We start from the raw sequence: 26,310 nt of genomic DNA, 5'->3' as shown, positions 1-26,310 counted from the left end.
CTCTTTCAGACTTGAAGAAGCCACAGAAAAATTATCTTCCGTTGAAATAATTGCTACCTGGGCATGTCTCCTCAATCATACATGACCACCCCACTTTGAAATAGTGTGCAAAGCTAGTGAGGGAGTATTTAACACTCTGTTGATATCAGTACAGCCTTATCAGCAAAAGGTCACCTGGTGATAAGCGACATGATGTGTTTAGACCTAAGGCTCTTCCGTCACAAAGTCACATCAAAGTTGAAGATCATACTTAAGTTAACCCATACCCAGCACATAACAGCTGGCTGATCAACCCATAGAGGTTAAAAGAAAAAAAAATCAATGAATCCTTTTCAAAGTGCTGAAGAAGAGACTCCAAGACCTGCTCCTGTCAGTCCAAGGCACCACACTATCGACTTTGTACCCTCTCAGGCGTAGCGAAGTGAAGGCCACGCCATCTTGAGTAGCTATTGTGGCGGATTCAAACAATGCTATCAGCTGGTTTCTACTGTTAAGCTGGTATCTCATTGAGCGGCGAACGTTTGCGAATGTAGCGAATTTGAGATTCGCCAACTTTTCAGACGAATGTTTGCGAAAAATCAAGGTTCGCTTCTGCCATTAGGCTGCGTTCACATAGAAGTATACTATTCGGGTATTCGGGCTCGTTTTTCGAGGGCACGCGAATAGCTTGAATCGAACGATAGGATTTCCACACAGCGGTTCACATACGTGTAAGAGGGCACTATTCGAAAGTACCGAATAGCTGCGAAAAGTGTAGCAAAGTGGGAATCGAGCTTGTTCGATTTTCTTGCAGCGTATACCGTCTCTCGTTTATGAAATAATGACAATTTTGGTCTGGATTTGACCTTCAGCAAAAATAAGCATGTAGACTGACATTCTGATGCAGTTTAGAAATTGTTAATAAGATTTGCTGCGATGTATAGGAGGAAGAAATCCTCACTACATGGGATGGTGAGTTGACGGTGCGGGTGATGGTGTATTCGGTGCTCGAATAGCGAATAGCGAATAGCAAATACCGAATATCGAATACTTCTATGTGAACGCAGCCTTAGTGACAGTTAGCGACTTTTAGCGATGTTTAGCGACAATTAGCAACACTTCAGCGAATGTTTGCGAAAGTGTTTGTGAAACACATGTGGCCATTATTAGCGACTGTTAAATGTTAGCAACAATTTTGCCACTCCTTACTTTCTACAGATTGACAATACAGAGAAAAGTTACCAGCAAAATCTCCTCTCAACTGACTTCCATCAGAATACTTCTTTCCGAAACACTTGGGGAAGATTTTGATATTATAATTGTAAAAAGATCACTGACAGGATGCAATTATACATGTTGTACTGAAGGCTAACACATGCACACACACCACACCTGCAAAAGTTCACGTACAAATCTGTATGCAATGCAAGCAATGTAGACAGAGAACGTCTGCATATTGTACGAGTTCATTGTTCAGTTTGTACTCTGTACTCTTTGAGTGCAACTAATGTCACCCTAGCTGATGAAAATGAAGACAAAACTGAATATCACGCTGTTAGTGCATGCAGTAACTGAGTACAACTTAATACTGCACAACCATTTTAATACCAATGCACTTGGCTATTAAAAAAGCAAGTAACATCTGTCTGACATCAGAGAAAATGTACAGTACTTTCTTCCCCTGACAAATTTCCTGAACTTTCTCAAGAAAGAATCATAGAATGTTAATTTAGTTTCAATTTGCACTATCAATCCAAACTAAATTTGGGTATGCATTTAAATAATCCAAATAGTGGTGCAATAAAGTTTTGTTGTTGTTGTTTTTCTTTAATCAAATTGATCAAACCTATTTTTATGTTGATGTGTTGTTGGGACATCTGCAATATCATATTTTGATAACTAGTTAACTGGTGTACAACAGTATGATGAAAATCAAGAACAGGTGACCAATGTTTTATGCATATATTTGTACCATGCTTCAGAAACAAAAATCAAAATATCACTTTGCTTTGTTTTGTTTTGAAAAGAGAAGCATAGCAGACTGTAGGACGGTAATCACTTGCACACTGCCTGATCAATCAAGGTATTAAGAGAAGCTGTTAATAGGAAATTCACCAGTAACCTCAAGGGATTAAGTTACTAACTTCTTGCTTTGGGAAAACATGTGTACTTTGAGCATATTTTCCACTCTCAACAACCTCCCACAAGTCATGACTAATTTGAGCAAAGGATGTTCTTGGTGCCCTTGTGTCTTGTACACTCATCTTTCAGACAAGATGAGACGGTAGGGGGAAGAGAGGGGGACACAAACTTAATCATCCAGGTTTCCCTGGGGATCTGGGCTATTTGCTCCTAATACACATGTACATTGTACTAGTAGTACTACTGATGGTAGATTTTGTAAGCATTGCTGGCTTGTTTTGTTTTGTTTTGTTTTGTATGCAACGGTGATATGTTCCATTTCAAGCTCAAATCTGTGGCTAAGACTGAAAAGATAATGCAATAAGTAAACAGAAAGACAAATTTTTTTATTGATGTATTACACCTACCTGATGTAGAAGACATTGGAATAATATCGTTATATCAGAATTGTCACCAGTACATTGTAGTTTTGTACATGTACATGTTGATACAAAGGTGTATTATAGTCACACCATATTAAAACAGTTATGCAGTGAATACACAAAACAAGGTTTGGTATTGTTCAATGCTGTAGTAAAATATCTGCATCAGATGATTCACTTTTGCAAATTGTGCATTATTGAGCCTGGCGCATATCCTCCCTTTGGGATGAGAGCAGATCAGTTAACATCAATTTTTGTCATAAGTCAGGTGCAAAATCACAACAAGCACACATACCCTATCAATATACATTGTGTACTATGCTACCTAAGTGTAAAACTTGCCCACTATCACTGACGAGAACTCCAGGCGGGGCATGAACAAAACAAAAAAGAAAAAAAAAGTTTCACTTGAACACTTTCATTGCCATGTTACACTTTCATTAAGCATGCAGAACTTCCATTTTCAGCAGCCTCACAGAAATTTGCAAACATACACACAAACATTTAATTGTGCCAGAACAAGCTTAAACAAAGGAGAGTATATTATTAACACTCAAGATGAAAAATGACTGTTTTGTACCTACATGTAATACTGCATTGCTGCTGCTGTAGTATGAATATTAACTCCCTAAAGTTTAAACCTGGCCAAGCTATTTGAATAGGTTCTTTTGCAAATGTCACAAAATAATGCATGGTTGAAGTCATTTGAAAAAGAATATAGCCAGTGTGACAACAACAGCTGCAAATTTCCGGTATCAATCACTGAATTTTGGTTCCATTTGAATCTTCTGCATTTTTTCTTACGCGAGGGGAATTTCATAGAATTTCAGTGATACGATGTGGTTTGATTGAAACATACGATGTCTATGCGTAAACATTAACTATGAGTATGACAAGGTGCTGGTCACTCAAGCATCCATAGAGAGTGAGAATTTAAATGCCTGGTTGAGAAATGTTGGGGGTTCTAATGACTTCACTAGTACAGTAGAAATCAATTTCCCCTCCATTTTAAAGAAGTTTCAAATTCCATTATTTTGGGAAATAAAATGGTGTGAAGAGCCTGCCTCTTTCCATAGGCTGGTATACTGGTAGTGGTACTGTGGAGCCCAATAATTAATACCAGCCTATGAAAGGAATCTGATTCTAATTTTCAATTACTGAAGTCCAGTAAAGAGGGGCAAACTTCAGTTGTCTAACGTCACTCCAACAATATTAAGCCAGCTACCACCAGGGAGCAGGGGATCTTGTTCCATATTGATGAACTGGTTATTACCACATAGATGTTACCCTCTGTATAGACAGAAAGATCCGTCTGTCCGGAGGACTCTTTTTATATTTTGCCATTAACGCTGTCCTCCATAGATGTATACGGAGGGGATCCATGAAGCCAGACGCAGTCTCCGCGGAACATTCCCCGACGGACAGATACAGACCGATCTTTCAGTCAACACTCTGTAGTACCGTAGTAGTAGAGCAGAATGTAGAATTCTAGGTTAAACAAGGGAGACTGCACAAGCTATATGAGAGGAGAAAAGTGATCCCGCCTATCAATGGATTCACGAGAATCACGATGTGTGTTGTTTTGCTGCCTCTCTGTCTACTGGACTACCTGTATTAGTATTACATCCAAAAGCAAACGCCCTCCCTCTGAAAAATAAATGTTTTTCTTACTTTTTACTTGTACTGTCTCCTCCCACTGCACGGACTGCTGCAATATCAATTAATCATTCGAATTTGCAAATTGCAAGTGTCTGAAATCTTCGTCGCCACCTTCTAGATGTATATTTCTATGTCTGTATTTCCTTATTTTCTCACGCTATCTGGACAGCACGAAGGCGCTTCTCTGTGTACACATCACCGGCATTCACTGCATGCACTGTACTGACCACAACACACAACGCACCACCCACGCATCCACCCGGCTCTTTCACCGTGCCGCATGCAATGTTGTGAGATATGGAGCTAGCGGGTGATGTATTTGTGACGTTCGAGCAATACTACGCTTGGTATGTTTGTGACGTACGACCTAATTCGGTACGCTTGAAATCGTCATAAAAGATCAAACATTCAGTATCAACGCTAGCGATTAATTTTATAGGATAGAATATATAATCTCAGAAAACCGATGAGGAAGAAATTATGAATATCTGAGTGTACTTACTCCGAAATTGTAGCATCCACACACACGAGGATCACTGAACCGCGTCGTTTGAAAGAAAAAATTCGACTGGCCAATCATGTTCGAGAATAGCAACAGCGCCCATTCACCCTTGTCTAGCTCGTATCGTGTTACGGAACAACTCGTCCAACCATTATTTTACAAACGCGTCGCGCGATGAATGAGCGCACTACGCAATAGATGTAAACATCACCGACCTTGCATCGTCGTCGTGCGTGCGCAGAACTTAGCGCGAGAAGCACAAGCTGTTTCCTCATGATTTTTTGGCATTGACTACACTCACAGTGTACTGGGATTGACATTTCTTCAAGGAACTTAGGACAAAAAGTGGGATCGGGGTTGGTTTGTCTGTTTGCAATGCCAATGTAACTAAAAAAGTTGAGAATTTAACGGATTTTAACAAAACTTGCAGGAAAAGTTGATAGTGACACAAGGGAGAGATAATTCAATTTTGGCATTGAATCTGGGATTTTTAAAGGATTTTGTATCTTTTTGCAGGAAGGGTCAATGAACTTAGAAGTTCAAGCTGCGCCGCAGCGCGTACGAGGTTTGCATATGCGCACAAAGCGCGTGATGTGCTGGGCGAGGCGCTGCGCAGGTGGAAGCTGACAATGTAAACAAAAGGTTTTACAGGGGAATATTACAAGGGAATATATAGTAAATTGGGCGATTTTTATTAGCATGCGTGTAAAGAGTGGGTGGAAATGAGCTGCTTGGTGGAGCTAGAGAGTATACCTTCACATGTACCTAGATCCAACCTGTGATGACAGCTAGTCCACGATTGTAGTGCTCCCTTCAAATCACAGTCTAAACACAGGGATATGGTGGGACATATAACTAGGGTTAACATAACTAAGGACATTCTAAGACGATCAGGAAATTTTTCTCCATAGTTTGAGCTGTTGTTGTTTCTTAATGTACCGGTATGTAGTCTATGGAGTTGGAATAATGAAATGGTAAAACAAAAACTGTACATCCTTATTTTTTAGCACAGCTTGTTAGCACTTTGGTATAGAAGAAAATATGAAAACCAATGACGTGAGAGGGCACATCAATCCATTTTGGTTGTTCACTGTTTTTATTATCATATCTTGTATCTTCTCATATACTAATAATCTATGACAAGTGCCATTGTTGGTTTATATTGTTTACAAAAATTGTATCACATACAAACAAGAAACATAGATATGAAACAAAACAAACAGAACATAGAAAATACAAATTTGTGCACTTTAACATCAAATGTGCATGTACTGATCTCGATTGAGGATTTTCAATACTACCAGGGCTTGATCCAGGAATTTCGTAAAGGGGAGGCACCTTTACAAAATTAAAGGGAGGCGCACACACCCCCCCCCCATATCTTTCTTTTCATTTCTTTTTGCTTTAACAAAAATTAAAGAGGCCCTCGGTGCACTCCCCTTCCCCCTCCATCACTGACTTACTCAAGATCTTGAGTATGTTTTGATTTAATAGCCTCCAGGCAACACCCTGCATGTATACAGCAAATGAAATCTGATGGTTGGTTGAAAAGTAATCCCACTACACAATAGATAATTGAAATCCTGTTTTCAGTAGAGTCACAAAGACTTCTACGCTAATTACATTTTGGTTTCCTTGATTTGGCAGGGAAGAAGGAGTGTCCATTTTTTTTTTTTTCTTCTATGGGCAGTTGGATGGAAAGCATCAATATCCAATCTTCAGGACTTCTTATTGGTATGTTTACACTGATGGAGGGACACAGGTACATCATGTATCCAGAATTCATAACACTACATGTATTTCATTTCTAAATTTCACTTTCTCTGAAGAAAATAAAGGGACAGAGGAATAGAAATCTACATTCCCCCTTCTACTCCTTATTCTCTACATTCATCCCTCTGTTTCATTCAAATGAAAAATGAAGAATGTTAGACAATGAATTACATTTTGTGGCTGTCTTACAAAAATCACCTATCACAAACTGAAATCAATAGCTGTCAACACAATCTCAACACTAGAGGGCGCTATGGATGAAAAGGCTGGTTACAGTGTGGACACACAAAATATGTGTACCTAAACTCTCAGTACCTTCACATGCATACCACAATAACAGTTTCAATGGTTTGCATGCATGGTCTTCTACTGAAATCAAGCGTACCGTAATTTGTGTTTACTGAGAGCCACATAGAGAGCTACTAATAGTGGACATCAAATGTGTAAGAGCACACTGTCTGAAAATGACCCGAATACTGCTATAAGAATTTGCCTAGACTGTCAAATTTTCATTAAAGGAGACCTCTGGATGATTTTCACACCTTTGCATTTTAATATCTGCAATGCATAACTTGGTCATACTGGATGCAGAGGTACAGAAGTTGCAGTGATTGGGATACGGAATAAGACTTTTTTTTTTTTTTATTCATAACAAGTCACAGTGAACAAGGATGATTACATAGCAGCTTCACATAAGAATGCATAATTGAATGCTCATGGAAGCAGAATTAAAGAAGAAAGCATGCATAAATTCTACACAGGTGAATTTGTTCAGCAAAGTGGTTTTGTAATGGAATTACACTGCTACAATATGTGATTCTTCCTATTTGATCATCCTTGTTCAGTGTTATCTAATGTACAAGTATTGGCTTGTCTGCTCAAGGACCACAACAAACCCATACACGGAACTAGTACCAATTAATTTACTACATAATATAAACCATACAAATTGTCTGGAATGTCCCTTTAAGTTTGCTATTGATTTGATTTGAAAGTTGTTTTACATGACCACCACGGAATCATTGAATGTTTAGAAGCAGGCAACCAAGGGAATGTCTCATTTCATATTCTTAATTTCCATTGAGCCCAAACAACTGCTCTATTGAAGGGCTTGTGTACAAATGCATCAACAGAATGACACAGTGATATGATCGCGCTGCTGAAGAATTGACAAACTGTGATTTTAGTAAAATTATACATGGTAAAGACACTTTTTCATCATCTGACAAATGCCCTGCAGGGAAACACAGTCACTATCGAAAGTTTACCCTTACCTAACACAACTGGCATCCTGTTTACATCTGAACACAAGAGAATTCTTGGATAGTGGTCCAGAGAGCTACTCGGGTGAAAGCCTGCCCAAATGGCAAACATCTTACCAATGGACAATGCAAACTGCCATGCAGTAATATTACTATTACAGTTGGTGATCATGAATCTTAGTGAGAATGTCTCTGGCTTGTGATTTATAATGTTGTCCCTATCATCCAGACATCACTCCCCCCTTCCCCCATCACCACCACCCCATAGGCCAGAATTCATGAAGGTGGTACAATTGAAACCATGGTTTAAACCATGGATAATTTGTATGGAGTGCCAAGTGTCGCATGGCCTATTTCATTACGAAATCAGTCAACAAAATGACCGATTTCGTAATGAAGTAGGCCATGCGACACTTGGCGCTCCAGACAAATTGTCCATGGTTTCAGCAATGGTTTCAATTGTACCACCTTCATGAATTCGGGCCCGTATGTCTAGATTTGGCATATCATGGACAAAGAAAAGGAGTGCATGATTTATACACTTCAATTACTTCCCAATTGCACATTTTTTCAACAAAGGTTTGTTTGGGGGTTTTTGAAGGAAGAATAACTACACCATCTCTTGTTAGTCAAAGAAATAGGGCATGACCTGTTAAGAGAAAAAACAAGAAAACAAAACAACAAACAAAAATATGCGAGATGTACTTGGGAGGATGAATGAAAGAATGATACTGAGTATGTTCTGTTCCCTCTCGGCATGCTAACAATGCCAAAGTGATGCTTATAAAATCATAATTATGGGCAAGAAAGTGACAAACTTTTAGTTATACTGTCATGACTGTCTAAGGGAACAATCATCTCAGCCACTCAAGAGGCAAAAAAAAAAAAAAAAAAAAATGTGCTGCCTCTTTATCACTCCACCTTTAGTACAGAAATGGAATAAAATAAGTGTCTCTCAAGTAATATACTGGAGTAGTCCATGTTGTATCCTTCTCCCTACAGCTGATTAGCAAAATCACTTTGATTGTGCTGAAATCGCATCAGTCTGCCTGTTGGTGCCGGACGTGAAAGTTGACCACATACTCTGTGTTGGTGCGCTGGACCGAGATAGCAAAGGGCTCGTAGGGATGAAAGGTGAAGGCCACCAGACGCCGTGCAGAGGGGGGAGAGGGACGACCAACCAAGCCAGCATGAATCTTGCACTTGAGGATACCAGAGTCACGGGCATAAAACCTTGGAAATATGGCCAAAGAAAATGCTGGCAAATAAATAATTCATTCCTATCTTAGCTTCAATTAAAATTGTTCACTTTCAACACACCATCTGTTTATATGGACCAGAGCTAAGAGTATAATTGTAAATCTCTATATGTTAGAGCATCATTTCTGGATAAGTTTTGAGGTAGTATCACTCTTTCAAGGTTGTAATCATTTGACATGTTAAACACAGGTACCTTCCAGGTGATTTAAGAACATCATACACTCTTACATAAGAATTTAGAACCCGAGGGCTGAAAGCAACTCCCTTTCTACAAAGTATCAGTATCAATAAAAAATGCCAGCATTCAATATCCTCAAATGCAAACAATTCTTTCTAAAAAACTGAGCTGTGTAAATTGAGAGCTGAAATAGAAATGTTGGTACACACAAGTAATAAACTTCATGATTATTCAACATACCATGAACATTCTGTAGTGATAAAACCAATGTTTAATATTTTGGCCAATTTACCTGATGGGATAGTCTCCACAAGCCTTTGGTCTCTCCATGACTGAGACCCATTTATCGTCATAGCTGAAGAGGGACAGGTCTAAGTAAGGACTGCTGCTGTAGGACTGGGAACTAATTGGCAACTGAGCCAAGAGTCTCTTGACTGCTTCCATGTGACCTCCATACTTTGCATTGATGATTGTGTGCTTGAAGCGGCGCTGAATCTGTCTGGCATACACGTTGCTAGAAGCAGAACATGTCAGCTGTGTGTGGGCATGAAGCGTCGCATTGCGAAACAGGTCACAGAAGTTCTCCAACAGCTCCAGCAACTCCTCCGATGTATTCTCAAAGACGGCGACAACTTCGGTGGTGACCATGTTGTACACCACAAAGAAAGAGGGCTGGGAGGTGGGGTCAGTCATGCGTAGCGTCACCACATCCTCACTTGCGTACTTGATTAAGAGGTGCACCTCATCAAGCAATTGCATCTTCCACATACGGAGCCACCTGAAGAAGTCAAAGTGTTGGTAGAAGTGCCTCATGGCACTGGGCGTTCCCTCTCTATGTGCACGCTTCCACAAATAAACCAGTAATCTATGCTTCAGGGAATTGATGCACTCATCGCGGAAGGGTCTCTCATTTGACGAGGAGGCTGCTGGAGCCTCGTGTCTAAGAATTGACACAGCCAGGGCATCGTCCTCGTGGCAGAATCGCCCGATTGTCCGAACGTCCAGAAAATGCCCATCAGAAGTGACCTGAAAGATGTGAATAGTCTGCTGCTGGACAGAGAGAACTGCAAGAATGTTCTTGTACAGGTAGAGTCCTTGATTGTGTGACAAGAAGATCTTGTCACATTTAAAGGCCCTGGTGTCACATAAAACACCAAGTTGCAGATCAATCAGGTGTAGAGAGTAATCTTCGAGTGGCGAGCGATGAGTTGGAGAGACAGACTCGTTGTTGCGGTACATATCATAGAAATGAGGATAGGGCTCATCTGGAACGTAAGCAGCAGATCCAACGATGACATAGCGCCCATCATCTGTAAACAGACTGCATTCACGATTCAAGTGCTCACCATTTGGTGCAATGTTTACTGTGTGTAGCAACACAAAGAATCGCTCAAAGAGATGTCCACGGATGCTCTGGGCCTCATCATCTACCACATCAGGTTGTTTTGGTTTCAGCGTTTGCAGTAAATCTCCAGCAGCTGCAGGACCTTCAAATCGGTAAATCTCTAGCGATGTCTGATCAGAGGAGAATGCAATGAAATAGCGTCCATCGGGGGAAAACTTGCGTAAGAAGCATGGTGGCTTCTCCACATTGACAATTGTGAAATTGGGAAAGATGTTCTGGTGAAAAGACCTTGTGAGTGTGAAGTGTGAAAGCCTCTTGGGGCGGTAGATTTCCCGAAGGCGCAATCGATGAACAACATTTTGGCTGGGTATTCGCCGCACTTTTATTTTGGCCTCATAGTTAATGCTTGGCTTCTCAAAGGATTGCTGCTGTGATTCCTTGCCGTTTGTATTCGTCACTTTCATTATGTCTCAGAAAGCCTGCAAAACCAATGGGAGAAAAGAAAGAAAAAAATCAAATACATGCAGCACCAAACTTACCTTACCTTATGATTACTTCAAAAGAAGGGCAAGTATCTAATTGAGAGTTTTGTAAAGTGAGATTTTATAAAGAAGAAATGATCTTATACAGAAAAATGAATCATCTTTGGATGCTCAGGAAAAGTTTTCTATACAAATTCACTCAAACATTTGCTACAATGTATGTGAGATCATCACACAGTGATGCTATAATTTTGAATATTCCCAAAATCTAAAACAGTATCACCAGAATTCAATTATTCAGGCTGGTGTGCACACAAACTGAACAGATATTCAGGAGTCATCATTCTGGCGGATGACGTAGCATTACTGAGCTCTACTCCCAGAGAACTGCAGGAGATGCTAAATGTGACGCAGATGTATGCCGACAGATGGCACTATAAGATTAACCCCTCAAAGAGTGTGATAGTGGTAATAAATGGGAAAAGATCCGACAGTCAAATGCAACGGACAATGAGTGGCTCCATCATCGAACAGAAGACCTCCTATGGATGAGATGAGCATCTTGGGATTATGAAATCTGGGACCCGGCTCGACCCAACAGACACTATCATCGCAAAAGGGCTCAAAACCTTCTATGCCCTCTCTCGGGTTGACAGCCCATACTCTAAGCCTTATCCCCACACGATCTGCACACTTACAGAATACTTTTTGTCTCCCTTGCATGCTTTATGGGGTGACCATATACCATCTAACAATAAGCATGATTGCCAAACTTGACCGGGCGCAAACACATCTTTTCAAGAGGATAATCGGCCTATCCCTTTCAGCTGCAGACGAAAGTATCTATCTCCTCACTGGCTTAAACCAAATCTCATGATGAATCAATCATGAAAAACTCCTACTGCTTGGCCAAACCCTCAACCTAGACCACACAAGGTTTGAGCGACGTACCTTTCTCCCTGCAGTAAGCTGCAACACCCCATTCATCTCCACTCTGAAGCTCACTCTAATGAAATACAACCTGCCTGAGCTCAACGATCTCATTAACCGTTTCATGCCATACCCCCAATGGAAACGCTTCAAAATACAATCAAAACAGCAACACAAAAGGACCTCAGAGAAAAGATCAATCTCAAGCCCTCACTTGCATTCTGGATACACTAGACTTACAACAACCCAAGGATACTCTGCCCCTCAAACCCTCCATCCCATATCATCCGTCAGGCCCTGACAGCAAGAGCCCAACTCCTAACATCCACGTACCTGCTACAAAAAAGACTCCACAAGATAGAGAAGGATGTGGACCCCACATGCCTCCTATGCAAAGAGAGAGATGAGACAATAGTACATTTTGTTACTACAGGTACCTGCAGCTACACCACTGGAATCCACCAAGAATTTATCAAACAGAACAGAAAGTTCCTACTGGACCATCCCTCTCCTTCCAACGACTATTGCACCCAGACTCTATTTCAATTTATTTATCCCACACTTTTACCATATGACCCTAACCTCCCTCAGTCTGTTAATTACAATATTCTGATGCGTGTTCCCTCCATTTTATCTTTAAATTCCATATTAATCGACTGAACGTCAATCTATCACACTCCATATTAATCAACTGAACGTCAATCTATCAAACTCCATATTAATCGACTGAACGTCAATCTATCAAACTCTGCTGCCCGAGTGATATATCAACTACAAATGTATCTAATAAGAAGGTGCTCACAATCCTGACTGAACACATATGTGCAACCCACGCTTGTCAATCTCCAACATAAATGGAGGGAGGAAAAGAAGAAGAAGATATGACCGACAGAGATGAACATTGCATAGTTTAAAAGGATAATACCATGCAAATTATAGTTTAAAACGCATTGCAATGTGTGTGGTTCCTATGAGAAAAATAAAAATGAACATCATTTATCTGCCAAGAGTTGTGGTTCTTGTGGTAATTTGTTTTTGATTGCTGGTTAACTTCCTCTTTATCACTACGGTATGCTACAAACACAGTTGTACACATAAAATCTAACACTGCCTGACTGCATCTCCAGTCACTCATTATCAAGATCAGACATGTCGCTCAGTCCCAAAATCACAACTAAATTTTACCTAAATAATTTACTTGCAGACCTGTCACAGGTCTACATACAACTACAAGGTCCTTTGTACTGTGGACCCTATCAGTATCAATGAATCAATCAATAATCATATCATCACAGCACAGGTACTTGAGGTCTAAATTTAATTTAGGGCCTAGCTAGGCTAGGCCTACTCACTAACTCAGTTAACACTGGTTAATTTAGATCTATAGACTAAATTTACTGTAAAACAGTGACTAGAGACTTCTATATTTTTGTTGGTGGGGTAGTCTAGGCCTACATTCAATGCAAATGTTAGTCTGGTGCGTTTTTGTGGCATAAACAGGACAGTATTATAAATTTACTTAGCATCCTTTCGCTGAAAAGTATTGTGCATTGATAATATTCCACGACACTTGCGTTGTCCTCACACTGCACTGCACTGCTTGCTACAATGCTGGTAGGTAACCCCTCCCACCCAGTACAGTAGGTCTAGACTAGTAGCTAATAAACTAACACGAAAGTACACGCGTGGGACAATGCAACGATGATTCAGTATGTGAAACTAACAGAAATGAAGAAATTTGGTTGATCACACGTACGTCAGCCACTGAATGAGAAGCTGCCCTGTCCTGGCTTCTGAGAATCCTCAGGAGCTGACAAAAGGAAGAGTTTGTACGTCTCATTAGCTCATTGAATGAGCATTCTCCACGGCAACTCAATCGCGGCCTTCACATAGTCCGCCCTCTCGTGGTTGCATGTAGGTCAACGTCTGTCAATGAAGTGGATGACGTCATGAGGTGATGTCCCGTCAGTCTAGCAGGGATTGCATCACTCCCGGCCCGTACGTATTATTGAGTAAAGTGTTCTGAGGAGCCTTACGTCATAATTTACCCAAAACAACAAGAAAACTTGCATCATGGTCTTCAACTCAACTCGAAAGTACACATCATCACAGTGAGCAGATATGACAGGAATTTAGGAGTGACGTGTACGAAAACGAAGGGAATGAGAAAGAAAACAAACCGGTTTAGCTGACGTGTCAAAAGAAAGACCAAAGAATATAAACTCTGCCCTACATACACATTGAATTCATACATGCTTCTCTCTCGAAAAAGACATCAGATCAACTCATCATAACTGTTTCTCATCTCTCTCGCACCATATCTAGGAGAAAATACACCATCCTCTACAGAGCAATATATTTTCTACCAAGGCAACGGAAACGCGGTTTTGCGCCACAAAACTTTTAACTGTGTGAATTTGTGCTAATCTGACTCTAGTCCGGGTGGTGTTCTTAAAATTGATTCTCTCCTTGAGAAGTTGCGACGGACGAACTGTATACTGTCATATCGCCTGCCCGCCCCTCTACGGTGGACGCATTCATAGTTCCTTTTTGAGACGGAATTTATCCTTCCGCTGAATACTATAAACGTCGATCAGGATGAGATTGAGGATGGGAAGAAATGGTCTGAGGCTTGCAGCCGTCCTTGTCGGTTGTATCCTGATGATAGGTGGCAGTGATGCTCTGAGGATAAATCTCCATCCAGGTCCCATGCGGTAAGTTCAAAGATTGTTTGTTTGTTTGTTTGTTTTTTGTTTGTTTGTTTGTTTTTTAAGGCAACATTATATTAAGAAAGTTTGTTCCTCTTACTTTTAGTAATGATAATGTTATAGAAATCATTTCAATTCAGTTGTATCACCTTATAATTACATATTGAATTTCTATAGGCCTACTTGGGTGGGACCCTCCCATTTTTTCGCAAAATATAATCCTAAGTATTTGTGTATACGTGTGTGTGTGTCTTTTTTGCTTATCCCCTATCTCTCCCTCTCTCTCTCTCTCTCTCTCTCTCTCTTTCTGTCCGTCAATCATATATAATGTACTGTATCATCTATCTTTTTATCTATCTACCTATCATTCATATATGTATATATATATATATATATATGTATATAAAATCTATCTATCTGTCTATCTATCCACCTTTCTATTTATCCATGACACCTATTTATCTATGTATAGTTAGCAAGTTATAGCTAGCTATCTCCGAACATACCTGTACCACCCTAACATTTCTTTGTAATAGATTCTCCAGACATGTTAGCATTCTAAATTCCCACCATGACACCCCTGCCCTAGGTCTGTATCTTGTAACGCTTATAGACGATACTCGTTCTCTGAACAAACAAAAAATAAATAAAAAAATCCTTGTCTATTTCATAGCAGTCTCTTTGATAACATTAATATTCGTGTTTCTACTCATTGCTACCCATGACGATTTAGATCAGTTCGTATAGCGCCTCCTGTCGGTGTAACTGAGCTCAATTCACTCATGGACGATTTTTGGCAGCACGACCCGTTTGACGACTTATTCTCGTATTTTCCATGGCAACGGTCGTTTCTTAGCAACGATCTCCTCGAGTTTCTACCAAGGCATCATCAGAGACGATGCTCACAGCATCAGCCACCATCTCTGAATGCAGCAGAGGAAGAACATCAGAAGGTAAGAGAACGTATTCACGTCTTTATTATGTAACATGCATACTATAATTTATGGCTACACCATGATGAACCACTATGATAATTATTATCAATAATGGTGGGTTATCTTCATAGGTTTGAAAAAAAACAATGTTCCTGATTCTGATGTCGATGATATTAGTAGAGATTATGTCTTTATTTGACTGTAATATTTGCTGACAATTTATAGTTCGTCCAGTGTTTTATTCCCTGTAAATTGATAGAAGTGACAATCAATAAACATCGTGATTGACGACAAAAACAATTGCTGAATATATAGCCATTACTTCAAAATGTGAACGGGAGGTTGACCTTTTTAGTCAGTATGCTACAATTGAACTATATGATATGTAAGTGTAATCTAAACTGCAAATCCTATGTCATGCATTATGCAGAATTGCCAAAACGAAATCGTGTTGTCTGTACTGAATTGTTTTTTTCGATATAGCCATTAGAAGTATAATTACGTGCTGGACGTAACGTTGTTAAACCAATACATCTACCTTCAAATAATAATTGAATACGTCACACTTGTATGTTACTTTTTAAATCAAATTTACTGTAGTCGGCATTCATGATGAACAGATAAAGTTTCACCTAATTTGTTATACGTAATTTGATATTGCATACTATTGTACCTTTTTGGGACATTTTCATGAGAAACATGAAAATAGATTGAAATTGAAATCGATATACAGCAGGATTTAGTTCAGGATCACCGTATAATACTTGCAATACGCTCTGCGAACTGCGAATGCTACATAATTTCTGTGTTTCTTGAACTAACGTCACTGTAGAAGTTCCTCTGTGCCAACGAGTCAAATATACGTAAATTTCACATAAATACCCATGGAAGGAAATAATCGTGGCACACAATGGAATAATGAGGAAATGCATTCAATTTTTTGCCGCTAATTTCTACAGCAATTTCAAAACAAATCTGACATTTTCTATCCATTGCAAAATAAATGCATGAAATGAAATGAAATGAAATTAGAGTTCTACCAGATGCACCCGCACGAAGGGGCCATTTTACCTATGTTCAAAGAACGGCTTGTGGGCAAGCACAGTCTATTTACTATTCAACAATGTAGCAGTAGATCTTATTGAGTGAACTGAATGAGACAGCTAGAATATTATTGGTTGTCATTCTGATTACGTCACAGCTCATGGCACAGGAGAAACAGCTGGATGAGAAGGAGACGAAACTGAAGCAGGAGCGATCAGCCCTGGAGCAACGGAAGATCGAGATACGGAACCGCGCGAGGCGGGAGACCAAGGAGGAACGGCTCGAGAGACAGAGACAGATCCAGCGGGAGCGGGAAGAAATCGAGCGGCGGAGGAAGGAGATCCAGGAACAAGAAGAGAGGCGGAGATTGCAAGAAGAAGAGCAAGCTGTCCGGAGGGAGGAGGCCTTGTTGGAGGCGAGGAGGAGACTTCAGATGGAGGAGCAGGCTGAGAAGCAGAAGAGAAGCATGGAGAGGGAACGGAAGGAGCGAGAGGAGCAGGAGGCCAGGAGGAGGTATCAGGAGGAAGAGAGGGAGCTGGTGAGACGAGCAAGGGAGCGAGAAGAGATGGAGCGTCAACAGCGGGAACTCGAGGATAGGAGGAGGCGTCAAACTAGACAGGATCAGGTAGGGTCAACACTCTACACGGTTTTTTGCAATCAGCTTGTCATGAGCTTTCTCAACCCCAAAACCCATGCATCTCAAATAGTCATATTTTGCAGGACCTAGAGAGGATTTTTCAAGTTTCGATAGAATGCCTGCGCAAAGTTGTTGTGTTTTTTTAGAATATCAGATGACAACGAGTTAGTGCGGTATACTATTGGGAAATACACGATATAATGAATGTACATCATTGCGATAATTTTGAACATTGCTCTGTGGTATATGGAGTGAAAGATGGAACTTGTTCTAAATCGTGTTGACTGAGGCTAATCTTAAGAATGTTTTCACCAGCGAACAATGCAATAACCTGCATAATCTTTTAAAATCAAGGTACTTTATAAACATCTTTGTGTTGTTTACATTATCTGCAAGAGGTGCCTAGGCTTTTGGTTTATGGTATGACCGGCATATGATAATTATTAAAGTATTCCCTTATTATTTATATATATATATATCATGATTACAGAGAGCATTTCGCAACAAGGAGAGGACGAGTGACTACGAGCCAACGACAGAACTCGCACGCCTTCAGGTCAGCGGTTACAATCCGGAAGACATCACCATCGTTACCAATGGCAACGGGATGACGGTCACGGGTCGCCATGTGTGCGGCTGCAACGAGAACTGTTTCGAGAGAGAATTCCAGCGCGTCTACACTCTCCCAAAGGACGCCGACACCAGAACGATAACAGGAAACATCGACGAGAACAGCGTCCTCATCGTCACAGGGCGAAGAAGTGGCAACCATGGCAACAGAAATCACCTTGTCGACGCAAAGATTTCAGTCGGCGGGATGAGCAACTCGCCGCGAAACGATGACGCGTCGTGTGGTGGAAGGAGAGGAGGCATCAAGCTGAAGAAGATGAACAAGCGGACGGGCGTGGTTCTAGAAGACGTCAAATTTCAGGATAATCTGGTTGAGCGTTTTGAAGGGGAAAACGATGAAGACGGCATAACGATAGAAGTTGTAGATTAAGAACACAAGATGCTTGAGGGTGATTGTTGTTGAGTTTTTATACTAGTTTCCATCGGTAGTCAAATAGAGATAGATGGATAGATAGATAGGGAGAGAGAGAGTGAGAGTGAGAGAGAAAAGCACAAAGAAAGGAGAGAGAGGGGGAGAGAGAGAATGACGAGTATAGTAACGGTATTTTTTCACAGACAATTCGAACGCTTGTATACACTTTCAGAAAAGCTGCTTGAGTGACATTGGAGAACCTTTTTCTTTCAATTTGGCAATGTTCTTGAAGAGGATTGATGATTATCTAACGTGTATAAAAATGAGAATTACTCCAAGAGTAAATTTGCAGTAATCAAACACATCTCAACATTTTATCATTTAAGATTCTTCTTTTTATTCATAAAGTAAGTCCTACATAACGATATAGGTGTACAGTTTATCATCAAGGAATTAGTTACCCATCTGTCCCCACATAGTCATGGATTACAACATAAAAAATCTCTCCATTTATAGACTTATTAGTGAATTTTATGGTGATAGGCCTTTTTGGTTGCTGCCCCATGATAATAGTGAAGGTTCGGTAATCAGAAAATGAAATAAGATTCGTTATTCAGAAAGTTCGTTATTTCAAAATACACCAATTCCCTATACCTAGAGGTTTGTTAATCCGAAAGTGATAAATACTCAGATGATCCTAACATTTTGTGGCATTATATCAAAGGTTCAATGTTCCGAAGGCTCGTTGATTCTAAAATGAAAAAAAAGGAGGGGGGCGTCGTCATTCGCAAGGTTCTTTAATTCGAAAATGAAATAAGGTTCGTTATGCCGAAAGTTTGTACATAATCGTATATCGTGATGCATACTTTATTCGTCTTGTATCCTGAAGGTGATGGCGCGGTGGATGGTGTTTTTTCTGATAACGCAGTGATATAATTTACGTTTTTGCCATTTTATATGAACTTTTTAGGTGAAAGCAATACATTATGCAATTCAGCTATAATTACGTACATATGGATTCGTTTTGCGATTTATAACTGTGTGATACTTTGGTTTGTATATGATTCCAATACTCTGCATTGATTGAAGAGTACATCTGTTTATTTTTTTGTAATTCACTTTTGTATGACTTGTAATTTATAATTTAAAAAAAAAACGACTTGATATTGCCCTAATCTATTTTGGTCACGATTTAACGTAATTTTTCGTTATTAGTTTAGGAGGGTTGTTTGTTTGTTGCTTTCGTTTATTTGTTTGAGAGGGAGAGAGAGAGAGAGATAGAGGGAGAGAAGAAGAAGAAGAAGAAGAACCACAAAAACAACAATATCAACGATAAGTACAACACCAAGGCAATGCATGGTTTTTATTAGCAGACTGACATAACATTTTCATGTTTTTCAAATTGCTTCATGACAAAGTTTGAACATTGCTCAGTTGGATTTACTTATAGCGACGAGTCATCCTGAATACAAACTCATTGTTATTTGACAATTGTTTTCAGCGAACGAGAATAATCAACCAAAAGACATGCAGATATACAGCATACACTCATGGAGTTGTAACGTATATACAAAGAGTTCAGTTCGGAAAAATTTGCTCTTGCAATGTAGGCCTACTATAAACACAGGAAGAATGAACTATTTTTCACAAATACAGCGTTAGAACTGTGCATTTCATTGAATGTATGTACGAAATGAAATCTATCATTCTTAACACAGCTTTGGCAAAACGTTACGGATACCACAACAACAGACACTTTTCTTTATTTAGATTTAGTCTCCACTTCTAGTAGTCATCGTATTTGATGACATCAGATTACCCCAGACTAAGGAGTATTGGTATTCATCGTTGGTATTTTACCAACTTGACTTTATCAATATCGAATAAATCAGCTTTGCCCTATATATGAAGCAATTCCCAAATCTGAATGTGCTGATGCCCTCACAAAGAAGAAAATTTTGATCCTTAAACCAGGGACGTGGGGAAAAAGTTTGACCTCCCTGGAACTAATGTGTGTGCGTCTTTTGTCTTTTATTGTTCTTTTCATTGTTTTTTTTTTTTGACAATCTAAAACCTTCAAGGGGAATAAAACCCAATTCTACATGTTGATTGAGTGAATGCAGCAATATTAGGAGAACAAAACTTCGGGAAGTTTGAGGAATATCGGACAATTCGCTCAAAAGTTTTGAGGCAATTTGAAAAGCAATTGAACCCGTTGGGGGAAAAAAGATAACATTTTGAAAGTTTCAGTGTCGACATGGCTGGATTAGAAGACTACTACAATTCGGGAGGCCAAATGTGTACAATGATATTTAGAAAACATGAACAGAATGCCACAAGATTCCATCTTTTTAAAGAAAAGGACACATTCCCTCGGCTTGTTACTGACATAATTCTATGGGTAACACTATTCTCCCTACTTTCTGAAAGAGGTGAGTCAGGTGCACTTTAATAGATATAGAAAAGTGAAAATATGTTGAATTTTCTCTATATATTTGCTTACATCATGTTCCATTATACTTGACGTCACAAATTGTTGTCGCCTTCTCATCAAGTGAAGGCAGCGATGGCTGCAGCGTAACTTTTATTATAACTTTTGACCGATTTGTCCGATTTTCCTCAAACTTCGCTGTATGATGTGTTCTACTAATAAAATTAATAATTCCCTCAATTCATGTGTTGGGTTTCAATCTCCTTTAATTCATGACCTATAACACTTCCGAATAAAACCAACTGGTTGCGGCACATCGGCACAACGGCAGCGAACTATGGCGGACATCACTTGTCTGAACGTGGGCATAGTGGTAGCGTATATAAAAGGGTTAATGCAACTGTTAGAAATAATGAGCATGGTTGCCCACGGTACGGCCGGATCGCTGAATGAAACAAGGCAGCAGACACCGAACGGGAGGAGGCACACGAAGTACGCAACGACCACCATGGCAAGACGCTTGGTGACGTCAACTTGGTGAGAGCAGACCTTGGGATGTTTCGGCCTGATATCGCTTGTTCGCTCTTGCCTCGATCTCGGCATCTTCGATGGCGGGAGATCAAGGACCACGCCGGCATGATCGGCTCCTTGATCGTCCACCGCCTCCCTCTTTGGGGACTCGAGGGCAATTACTGTCTCTTCCCCATCTGGAGAGGGGTGTGAAGAGCAGACCTGATTTCTTGGTGCAGGTGTGTCGTTCTCATCCGGAGGTATTCCTTCATCACCAGACTGGGCATATGAGGGATTGACGTGACACTCACACTGCAGTTCGACACTCGATGACGTCGGACCGGGTTGTCCGACCTCTTCGCAAGCATTGGGTACACCAGTGGCCATCTGGTTCGATGAACCATTGTCACCCGCATTCTGATTAAGATTGTCATCGGCGCACCCAGCTCGTTCGGTAGGGCTAGCTGACCTCAATGGTTCCCTTGACAACGACCTCTTGATCATTTTGTTGTGACGCCTGACGTAAATGAATATTCTCAAATAGATTATGAGCAAAGCCGCGAAGACAGGAACAATCACCGCAACGGCAGCGAGAAGACTGTAGTAGTCAGAGTTAGACCAGCTGGTATCCTGGACACAAGTTTTATATTTCTCTGAATATCCCAACTTGGCGAAACCGGCAAAATGAGGGACCAAGGCAAGAACGGATGTATAGAGCCAGGAGAAGAGGACCATTAAAGCTATAGTCCGAGTCGTGTAGAGACTCCGAAACTTTGTGGGAGACTGCGATATGAGGTACCATCTGCTATGTGCGATGGGGACCAGAGTAATCGCCCCAGTGCCCGGGCAGATCGTGACGACGGCGCCAGTAACTGCACACACCCACTCCTCCAGCGGCCAGCCATCTTTGGCAAGCAGCGCGACCACGAGAAACGGGATGATCGTACACGTAAACAGGTCGGCGAAAGCAAGGTTGACCACGAAACAATTGGTCGGAGAGCGCAGCTTCCTGGACAAGAAGACAGAAAGGATGACCAGGCCATTCCCAACTAACCCAACGATGGTCACTAGACAAAAAACAACGGACATTGCTATTCGCTGAGTATAGTCCTCAAAGACGAAATCGTCTGCAACTCTCTTCACACCTGATGATAGGGCAGTGTCGTGGCCAGGATTTATTTGAAGGATGAATTCCATATTCCAGTGTTGTTCTTCGATAAAACTTTTCATTTCTAGAAAATCCGGCACATCTTTAATTCAAAGCAGCTCACTATGACCGCGGAAACAAACGCACAGTCTTCCCTCGTTCTTTAATTGACCTCTATCGGTATTGGTAAATCTATCCGTATATGAGCTGTGCTCGCAAGTGAAATGTTGCCAACAGTAACAGATTTTTGTTCCCTGTCAGTGTTCAAGCTTCCAGCCGGTCTGAGCAAGGAGGTATTATAGGCGCCTGGTACCTCCTCAGCTTGAGATGCAGTCAGCAGGGAAAATTCAGGAGGGAAAACAAAATACACTCGTCTCCAACTACCGTGCAATTCAATTTCATTTCAAGATTCTTCTCATATTGCTCGAGTATACAATCTGCCCCAGCAGTAAAAAAGTGTTGATGTAATATACCAACAAAGTTCAAGTGGATAGCATGAATGATTCAAGCGACAGCTTGATTTAATTTCGACGTGACAGAACTTCTAGCTTATCCATTTTGCATTTTTTTTATTGTTTCCACCGTCCACCTCCATTGCAAATTCAAACTCTGCCTTGTTGTATGATGATGACCAAGGTATAGAAAGTAGAAATATTTCATACCTATAAGTTCACCCCATCCCATGCTTGTGACCTATAATATAAAGAAAAAACCCGGCAAACAAACAAACAAACAATATATCTCTCATTTGAATCAGTAAGCATGTACAGAATGAGTTAGTTTCATCGCAAATATCATTATTTTTCTTTAATTCAAAGTAAATATCTGTTTTACACCGCTCCTCACACATTGCATATCATTTCGTCACTTCTCACTTCTGCTTTACCATCTTGTAACTGCCACTAGTATTTTTTGTAACCTTCTCTTTTCCTTATATTTTATGCCCTTTTTTCAGTCTCAATTTGATGTTGTTCCTCACTTCTGTTTTATTCTTTAATCAAATGTAAACATCCACTAATTTCCCCTTCTCATTTCGTCTCTCTTAACCCTACAAGCTATTTTGACCCCTTCCAAGCCCAAGGGGGACACAGTGTGCCCCCAGAGAGCTTCTTTATTATGCAATGTATCTCAGTCATATTATTGGCACTTGGGTAGAGCAACTCATACTCTACATGACCCAACATTAGAAATTTCTCAAGGGCACCCATTGAGGGGGTGCTATTTACCAAAATATGAAGAAATACAAAGGAAATATGCTAAAATCATGTTTGTCTTTATATTTCTTTATCCCCAGTATAATGTGTTTTTATCTTATATCAATCATTTTCATAATTTGCTACAAAAGCAAGTCAACCTTCACTATTTGATACGGTAAAATTTCTCAAGGTCAATTCATGGGAGTGCTATTCATTGGAATATGAAGAAATACAATCATGAAACCTATGTATTGCTTAGGGATAGGTCACATTGTATATTTCCATGATATTGGAATCTAGACGAGTCTACAGATTGATAATATGATAAACGAATGATATTACAAGTAAAATTTGTGTGAAAAATACACAAAATAAAAGGGTAGTGTTTGGGAAATGCTGTATTTCCGACTACTTTTAATATTTCTATTGTTTGATGGCTATGTCAAATAAAAATAAAGGATATGATAAGAACTTTTCAGAGTAATTGACGACCAAAATTACTTCACATGATTACTTCCCATTTCATCCATTATTACATTGTTAACTGAAATTTAAACAGAAAAAACATGCAAAATCTGACAGACATTGTTGTCAGTTTAATACGGTTTCTATCGCAACCAGCAACAGCAGACATAGCTAAATTAGATATCAATATGTTTGCAATAAGATTTTAGAAAAAGTCACCAAATTTGGCTGAAATCAGGTAAAGGGTGTAGGAATGACGAATTAAAATATGTTCGGTGATGATGGGGACACAATAAAGTATATTTTGATTGAGCAAAATAAAACCTTTTATAGTGGTACCTCACTTGTTTGACACATAATAAGGAATATTCTTGAAATTATGACCAAAATGTCATTTTCTCTCTCTCTCTCTCTCTCTGTTTTTTTTTTTTACTATAGCTTTAATGGGAAACATCTAAAATCAACAAGAATAGAGTTTAAATCGTTTTGAGATGAAACTATTCATAACATTCCTGCAAAAGAGAAAAGACAAAACGTATTTGATAAGCACTTCTACTTGTCTTGAGGGCCTCCTTTGAGCGCCCAATATTTGCGTGAGAAGTACTGGATGCTGTGAGACAATGGCAGCCAACGGTTACCTAGGAAACGCACTTTCATTAAAAAAAAAAAAAAAAAAAAAAAACCGCCCAACTCAATGTCATCAGTCGTGCAACCAGAATGTTGTATATGTAGTAGGCCTACACCGCCTAGACTACCCATGTATGTTCAAAATAAACATTATTGTGTGGTACTAGTAATTAATCATTAAGCTGGAAACCGGAATTGTTACTGGATGGTACAGAATGAGATTAATTTATGTGGTAACGTATCTGGAAAAGCATGATTGATGCCTCATAGTCAATTAATCATTATTCAAGAATGAGTACTGACGTATAGTTACGGAAAATTCAAAACATAAACTATGTCATATGACTTAGCAATGAATACCTGAAAGTATAGCAAAGTTGATCATCTACTAATCAAAGGCCGCGACTCGGGGGAGGAGGGGTGGGGCGGGGGAGGGGTGCAGCAGCAGCTGTAGGGGAAAAAAACAGTCAAAGGGAACTTATTCGTAGGGCGGTAGCCTATAAAAGCCACAGTAATAGGAGGGCCTACTTTCGGATGGTTCCGCTTGAGATAGATGGGGTGAGGTGGGGGGGGGGGGGCAGTGCCCCTTGACCCAATTACGAGCATGCACTACCCCCCCCCCGCACACACACACACACACATCAAATAGGCCTAAATTTTTTTTTTTTTTTTTTTTTTTTGGGGGGGGGGGGGGGGTTTACATAGGCCTAAAAGTTCAGTAGCTTCCCAATAAAGAGCAGTAGTCTAATGAACACTTAACATAAAACACTGAGAAAAAAATAAATCATCTTGGAAGTACACACTGCAATTAATGTTGTTATAACGAAGATGATGTAAGGTTATGTTGACTGCATGTCATTACTACAAGTAACTGTTTGAACATTGCTATGGAATCATCACAATTGCTGTGTAAAATGAAATGCTATAGACCACTGTCGCTTGTGCCACGAATTATGAATTGAATGTCAACAACATCTCGGATTCTTCCATAGATGGTAGTGTTAATGATAGTTAAAACGATAAAAACTTTGATACAGACATTAAATCGTCAGAAGTGTTGATTGCAGCGCATACATTATCCATATTTCAACCGCAGTGATGGTTTTAAATACTTAGCTTTTCTATAAGGTCATAGTGATGGTTATACATAGATGATTTCAGCGACTATAAAGATAATGTGCAATCAACCCACAGCAAAAGAAGAGACCAGTACATTTCTTTTATTGATACTAGTCGGCAAGTCAGTTAAAAATAATTTACTTTTTTCTTATTAAAGGAGATGAGGGGCAAAAGAAAAAAAAAAATAACCGGCTGTGGTCCACATGAGGCTCGAACTCATGACCCTCGCGTTATTAGCACGATGCTCTGCCGACTGAGCTAGCGGACCTTCGGTGAACAATAAGGAGAAATTAAACTATATATAGCATTTAATAGACGTGTTGCCTGCGGAGGTTGATATTGGTGCGCTATTGGGGTATTATGTAAATAACCAATAAGGTGGAGTGGGTATGAATATGCATCATCTGTCGTAAAGTTACACATGTTGTGTCCGTTTTGTATGTGTTCCGTGACTTTTCTTTGTTGAATGTATAATCACTTTAGTAGGAATCTGGGGGAAAGCCCCCCCCCCCCCATTTTCATTTGGTTGTGTTCATGTTGTTGTTGTTTTGTATTTTTGTTCTGTTCCCATTCAG

General features: G+C 40.0%; 3 protein-coding genes and 1 non-coding gene across 4 annotated transcripts in view; all 4 read right to left on the bottom strand.

Annotated features, from left to right (window-relative positions):
• The window catches only part of LOC139716372 (long-chain-fatty-acid--CoA ligase ACSBG2-like), a 56,799-nt gene extending 52,410 nt beyond the window's left edge, over window positions 1-4,389 (bottom strand). Inside the window, exon 1 of the mRNA XM_071627918.1 lies at window positions 4,215-4,389. The gene's annotated coding sequence lies outside the window, so the exon portion shown is untranslated. The remainder of the gene's footprint in view (window positions 1-4,214) is intronic.
• Window positions 4,390-8,718: 4,329 nt separating this feature from the next.
• Window positions 8,719-13,822, bottom strand: LOC139716323 (DET1 homolog). The gene is made up of 3 exons (XM_071627880.1): window positions 13,691-13,822; window positions 9,470-11,001; window positions 8,719-8,972 (listed from the first exon to the last, which is right to left on the bottom strand). The coding sequence occupies exons 2-3, from the start codon at window positions 10,984-10,986 to the stop codon at window positions 8,780-8,782; spliced, it is 1,710 nt and encodes a 569-aa protein (XP_071483981.1). The 5' UTR covers window positions 10,987-11,001; window positions 13,691-13,822; the 3' UTR covers window positions 8,719-8,779.
• Window positions 13,823-20,941: 7,119 nt separating this feature from the next.
• On the bottom strand, window positions 20,942-22,378 carry LOC139716355 (5-hydroxytryptamine receptor 1B-like). The gene has a single exon (XM_071627900.1). It carries the CDS (start codon window positions 22,376-22,378, stop codon window positions 20,942-20,944), a length of 1,437 nt encoding a protein of 478 aa, XP_071484001.1.
• A 3,552-nt stretch (window positions 22,379-25,930) lies between these two features.
• Trnai-aau (transfer RNA isoleucine (anticodon AAU)) lies at window positions 25,931-26,003 on the bottom strand. Its single transcript has one exon. It is a non-coding gene; the product is annotated as a tRNA-Ile (tRNA).
• Between the last annotated feature and the right edge of the window lie 307 nt (window positions 26,004-26,310).

This window comes from Diadema antillarum, unplaced genomic scaffold (genome assembly GCF_040938485.1).
Source record: "Diadema antillarum isolate AM-2024a unplaced genomic scaffold, OU_Dant_1.0 scf00000064, whole genome shotgun sequence".
Taxonomy (NCBI): domain Eukaryota; kingdom Metazoa; phylum Echinodermata; class Echinoidea; order Diadematoida; family Diadematidae; genus Diadema; species Diadema antillarum.
This window is presented reverse-complemented; position numbering and strand designations above follow the sequence as displayed.